The sequence below is a fragment of the Desarmillaria tabescens genome (genome assembly GCF_030435595.1).
Source record: "Desarmillaria tabescens strain CCBAS 213 chromosome Unknown EV420scaffold_9, whole genome shotgun sequence".
NCBI lineage: Eukaryota > Fungi > Basidiomycota > Agaricomycetes > Agaricales > Physalacriaceae > Desarmillaria > Desarmillaria tabescens.
Genome location: NW_026848308.1, coordinates 392,939 through 398,938, shown reverse-complemented (window position 1 = coordinate 398,938; position 6,000 = coordinate 392,939). Strand labels below are relative to the sequence as shown.

The window sequence follows — 6,000 nt, the reverse complement described above, 5'->3', positions numbered from 1 at the left end:
GCATCCGCAACATTCCATTTTTTTTCTTCCGCTCTTTTCACAGTGACCACCAAGAATCAAGAATGCGAAAAAAAAGTTGAAAGAGCCGAAGCATGCATAAAGGATGACTGCATAGGAACTGAGAGAGAGGGGATCCTGTGACTGTGACATGGCATATGACATGCATTACAGAAACTGTCATTGAGTATATATATGTATGGGGGTATACATTTTTTTCGGTGAAAGGTGCATCCATCTACCAGTAATCTATCATGTAAAATAAAAGCTGGGAATATACAATAGTAAATAAAATAACAATATACAGTGCAAATGAATGATCTACAGGAAATAAACATATCATACACGAGAATGCAACACAACAATATACAGTCAAAAGACCGGCGGAAAGCAATACAGATAATGCATAACAAGAAGATAGGAGTAAACATCAATTCACACACAAGAAACAATGCCCAAAGTGTTCAAACCTTTGCATGCTTTGCATTTCCCTCTTGGACATCGTCACTTGGACGCTTCTGTCCCTGTTTGCGTTCTGGATGAAGAATGATGTCAATAGTCTTTGTGATGTCATGGACCATGCCCAGCCAAGTATCCTCTAAGCTTTGACGACCATGTGCCCACCAATATAAGCCAAGGATAATGGTCACCAGTCCATGCTGACCTCCCTTTCGCAGTGCCAGCAATGATTTGCTAGTATAGTCGGGTCTTGGTAGACCACCAGTCAACGAGCGTCACCAGCTAGGATTAAGTTGGTTCCATCAATCGATCATCTCAGACACGAATTGAGAGTAGTCTTTGACGACTGGTGGAAGATCAAAATAGCATGCACCGTTGAGCCACAGAGTAAGGGGATGCAGGCATCGCCTCAATACCATTAGCTTTCCCTAGAAAAAAAGACTTTATGTCAGCTTGATGTATGATAGACCAACGTAATGAAACCATACCACAGGATCGACATCTGAGCTCCAGATGTCGCACTCAAGCTGCCTCCACTTATCAAGAAGATCTGCCCACGCTGGGCTGAGAGATTCATCTTCCATCTGCAGCCTTGCCTCGGCAATCCACCTGGGTGGACCATGCACTTTCTCTGTCACAGAGAGAGTCATCACCTCCTTGGGGCCTGGGTGCTTGCATTGTCTGGACAGACATGATAGGTTGGAAACATCTGGCAGTGGGTCTGGGATTGATGTTGACATGGAAATGGAGGAGGTAGTAGAAGTCGTCTTCGACGGAACCACCGTTTTCATCGCTACATGCTTGGGAACAGAAGAGAAGGATATGTTGGACAAATCTGCTGTTCCTGAGACTGTTTCCATAGTTACGAGATCATCCGTCGAACTGGATACATTGATGCTAAAGCTTGAGGGTGGGGGCACAGCGTTTGAAGTGGGGATAACTTCATCTATCGAGGGTGAAGGCAGCATGGGCGAGGGCACAGCATTCGAAGTGGGGATAACTCCGTCAATAGAGGGTGAAGGCAGCACAGGCAGGGATGCTGGATTTGAGGAGATGACTCTGCTAGCATCTAATTTGCTACCAAACAGTGTGGTCCAATCCATGGCTGACCAATCCAGCCCATCAAAAGCCGAGTCGTCAAATGGCTCTGAGAAGTCAAACATCTGGGAGGAGGAGAGACTATCCAACGAAGAAGGCAAATTGTTGGAGAAGGGATACATTCCAGGTAATGATAAGTTAGACTGAGTCGAAGATTGGTCCAGTGCACCAAATACATCATCAAGAGGATGATCTGACAATAGAAGACTATCAGCGATGTCCTGACATGCAAATGAAGCAGTTGGTATACTGATGGACATTGATGATGTTGGAATCTGTGGGAAAGGCTGGGAAAGCAGTCCTGAAGGGGGAGGGCTCGAGTTTTGAACTGGAGGCAGCGGGAGAGACTGTTCCTTGGAAAATAGCGGGGCATTAGCTGACAGAGAAGCTGATTCTTGATGTGGCAGTAACTGGGAGAGATCATTATTGATCTGAACTGGCAAAGGGGCACAGTTCTGATCTGGAGGCGATGCTGGAACCGGCTGCTTAGGAACCGGCAAGGGGGCGGAGCTCTGATCTGGAAGTGGTTGCTCAGCTTTGGAGAGAAGAGACAGCTGCTCTGGTAGCACGGACGAAAGTGGTTCCTCGAACAGGGCTACAGGGTCAAAGCTGAGAGGGGCCTGGACAATGACCTGGGTTTCTTTGGTGGTCTTGCCAGAAGCCACAGTTTCTCCTTCAAGACCTTATGAATGACAAGAGGAAGAATAGATAATAAGAAACGTACAATTTAATTTTTTCATGTGATGCATGAACGGTATGCTGTAGTACTCGGAAAAGCTGCGGCGGTCACCCGGAATTGTGCCAGAGGTGTATCCAACTGCAGCATTTTCGTTGAATGATTTGATGAAGTCCTTACCATTAGTGCCCTTACAGCAAAAGTTGTGTCTAGACAAAACTCAAAATCAGAACAAAGTGGCCAAAAAATATTATAACACTTACCCTGTGGTTCGAACTCTGCCACTCTGTGGGTCGTAACCTCCAGCTATCACAACGAATCCCCAACCAATAAACTTGTTGATATGCTCAAAGATAGATGTGAGCTCATACTGAAGACTTTCGATGATTCTGTAGAGACATACAGTTAGTACCAGCGTTTACAGAAACATAGAAAAAATGGACGTTATCTTGTCAGCATCTGAAACATTAATGTCTAACGTGCTGTCCTTCATCGCTGCAATCAACTCCTTGTCCTTCTTGATGGCATCCATAACCGACTTCTTAATCTCCTCCGACTCGTTAGCCCAAGCATGCGCTGTCATTTCCTTCACAAGAAGGAGCTCATTGTGGGGAACACCACGAGACTCAGCCTCAGTGATAACACGAGGGAGGACATGCTCGGTGTAGTACATGTTGGAGTACTTGTGAATCGGTTGCAGAACATGAGTGGTAGAGAGTGCAAAAGTCGAGAGGCCTCCTAGCTTCCTGATATGATGACCGGGCTTGTTGTTACCATACCAGTTAAAGAGTTTCTAATGAAAATATCAGCTAAAGTCTTCCACGTAAAAGAAGTAAAGACGCACCGTTCAATGTTCCTCAAGAGCCACACCCAAGGCGATGCGAACCTCCTCTACCTCTGGGTCTGGCTCCCACAGTGACTCCTCCCCATTTCCATCATCCTCCTCATCCTTGGGATCCGCAAAATCGCAACCGTCAAGACAATGGTCCGGGCCCAGGGTCAAGATATCACCAACCATTTTCAGAAAAGGCTCATCCTTTGGCGAGTCCGTGATGCCGATGAGATGACCAGAAACCTTTCGCACCCTCCCTTTATGATCCAAGAAGAATTTCCCCTTCCTCTCCGGCCACCAATCCTGCCACTCTCCTACTAACTCAGCCTTGAACACCGCCAATGTCCCATTCACAGCACACAGTTCAAACCTAGGGATCCTATTGGATAGCATGTCATACTGGTCGTCATTCATCCATCCTCTTTGCTTGCGGAGAGGTACTAGCTGACTGGAGCTGGTGGCAGGGATGGTCGAAGTCGCAGATGAAGTGGAAGAAACAGTGGCTTTAGAGTTCTTCAACCTTTTTTTGGACATCTGTCGCCCTGGATTAGCAAGACATACAACAACAGAGCACGTGGCAGCATACTTTCGACTGATATGAGTCTAAAAATAGCCTCAACTGATAACACGCACAAGATATCAAAATTGACTGACCTGTGGTGGGGGGAAGAAATGGGTGGGATTTGTGGACAGAGCGGTGTCCTAAGGTGTGTACTTATGCATTGTCAGATCCCTGAATTGTGTACAAGTTCCACTCCTGAATTGTGTACAAGGACAATATCTGCTCTAGTATAAAGGACAGCGCATTTTTTCCTTCATGATCATCAAACCTATCAAACTCATTGCCTCACCGCTCACTCGAAATTTTTTCAATGACTCAATTCACCCCAGAACAGCTTGCTTCTGTGTTAGCTGCACTTGGCATTACGCCACCCGAAGGTATAGATTTTTTTCTTTGGGTTCTAATTTATTGCCCTGACCTCTTATTCTGTCAGCTACACCAACTACCCGCAACTCTGATTCTCCCATCAATGACAAAAAAGCTGCCAGTATGGTAGAAGTTCCCCTGCACTCGTTCTATTGCTTTAACTGTGCCTTTCCAAATGTAGTCCCCATCAATGCCATTCCCATCACCACCACCGTCGTCCAACCGGCTCATCATGGTTTAGCACCAGTCCACTGCAACTCACCCTTGACTGGGTTGCCATCGACCTCTCCAGTATCCACACCCATGGCCCAGGCTACTGTCGCTCCTGCACCTGCCTCCAGTCCTGCCACCGCTGCTGACCCCACCACCATCGCTCCCACCATTCAGGGATCCTCCATTCCCAGCCCCTCTACGGTTAGAGCTTCTGAGGGCCCATGGTACGCTGTTTCTAAAGGCCTCGCTGTAGGGGTGTTTCAGGGATGGTAAGCTTATTTCCTTCCTGCAATGTCTGTTTGAAGGTCTCATGCATTGTTATTCAGGCAAAATGTTAGCCCTTTGGTTACAGGGGTTTGTAGAGCCTGTTACTTCCATCACAGCAGTCAGGCTGCCACCCAGGAGGCCTTCAATCAGGCTGTCATGACCACCACTGTGGAAATTCTCCATTAATTGGGTTTTCAAATCTTTTGTTGCTATTTTTTGGACCACCGTCTTCAGTAGTATCGTGTCAATCATTTGACGTATACCTTGTTGTATTTATTAGCTTCCACCCTCGTTTGATGACAGTCTTTACTCACTTTTATCTAGTTTTCAATTGATTGGCATGTAAATTTTTTTAGTTTCTCGGTGTCCATATTTCCTTTTCCTTGCTCTGTACATATTTTTACCCAGTCCATAGTCGCTGTAGTTACTGTCCTTCTGTTGAATGTTCCCTACCTGCTGCCCTCCTCCAATATCAGTTTGCATCCTGTTCCTTTTTGGTGTGACTGCACCACTAAATTCAATCAAGCTTTTCACATCTAAATCAGAGATCCGTATTATGCTCAAGTTCATAGATATTTTTTCTTGCTGAGTCTCAATTCCTTCCTAGCAACCAGGCAAGGAAAAAGTTTGCAAAATCAATGGTTGCATACAATTTTCTACTTCACTATTTCGGGTCCTGCAGCTCGCTGAAAACCATCTGGTTTCCCCTATTATTCTCCTGGTCCTCAGGTACAGCAGCGAGTCTATATTATTGACATCTATTCCTCTGGTAGATCAGATGATATCATCTGGCATGCCGATCATCATTTCGAAATGCTTCCATCACCTCAACTGGTTCGGAAGATTTTCAGCTTCTAATCAGGCGACAGATTCACATTAAACTCAGTTCCCTTTTTCGTAAGACTCTTGACTTCTCGGCATGGCTTCCTTTGTCAGGTGACAGATCTACATTAACTTCGGTTCCCTTGTCCACATCACAGATGACTGCATCGGGTCATGGATCTAGTCCGTCAGTCCAGCTTGTGCACAACTCAGGCTGTTCGTACATGAGGCCTGTCCTTCCTGCTCTGTTTCCATCTCAGAGCACGGATTCCTGAGTCCTACTTGTGCACAACTCAGGCCATTCGTACATGATGCCCGTCCTTCATTTACTATTCAATGGGTTGTGCTCCCTTCAAACACCATTTTCGAAACTATTTTCATCTACCCTGTCCCATTTTCACTTTTCTTGGGACGCAAGCATTTTTATTAAAATAATTTTCAACCTCATTTTACTCATGCTCGGTACCTTGGTGTGTGTAAAGAACTGGAAAAACATATCGTATTCTGCATGATACACTACATATGAATGAGATCACCATCCGTACGCTTGATAGATGCTCTCAATCCAAAGATTCATTGCATGGGCATGGATAGCATCCCTCTCCTGTGCAAGCTGGTCATGCCTTGCCTGCAACTTCGCAATCTGGGCATCAAGAACATCCAGCATGTTGAAAGCCTCTTTGCCTGGGGATACGGTGCTCCCTGAAT

At 45.8% G+C, this 6,000-nt stretch overlaps 2 protein-coding genes across 2 annotated transcripts; one reads left to right on the top strand and one right to left on the bottom strand.

Annotated features, from left to right (window-relative positions):
- Positions 1-461: 461 nt before the first annotated feature.
- Positions 462-3,596, bottom strand: EV420DRAFT_1477074 (uncharacterized protein; the record flags this gene model as incomplete). Its single annotated transcript, XM_060469392.1, has 7 exons — positions 462-705; positions 830-884; positions 926-2,236; positions 2,279-2,439; positions 2,494-2,619; positions 2,674-3,023; positions 3,117-3,596. 7 exons carry the CDS (start codon positions 3,594-3,596, stop codon positions 462-464), a joined length of 2,727 nt encoding a protein of 908 aa, XP_060333941.1.
- A 338-nt stretch (positions 3,597-3,934) lies between these two features.
- EV420DRAFT_1639543 (uncharacterized protein) lies at positions 3,935-4,656 on the top strand (the record flags this gene model as incomplete). The annotated part of the gene is made up of 4 exons (XM_060476985.1): positions 3,935-4,001; positions 4,058-4,111; positions 4,172-4,472; positions 4,530-4,656. The coding sequence occupies 4 exons, from the start codon at positions 3,935-3,937 to the stop codon at positions 4,654-4,656; spliced, it is 549 nt and encodes a 182-aa protein (XP_060333940.1).
- Positions 4,657-6,000: the final 1,344 nt, after the last annotated feature.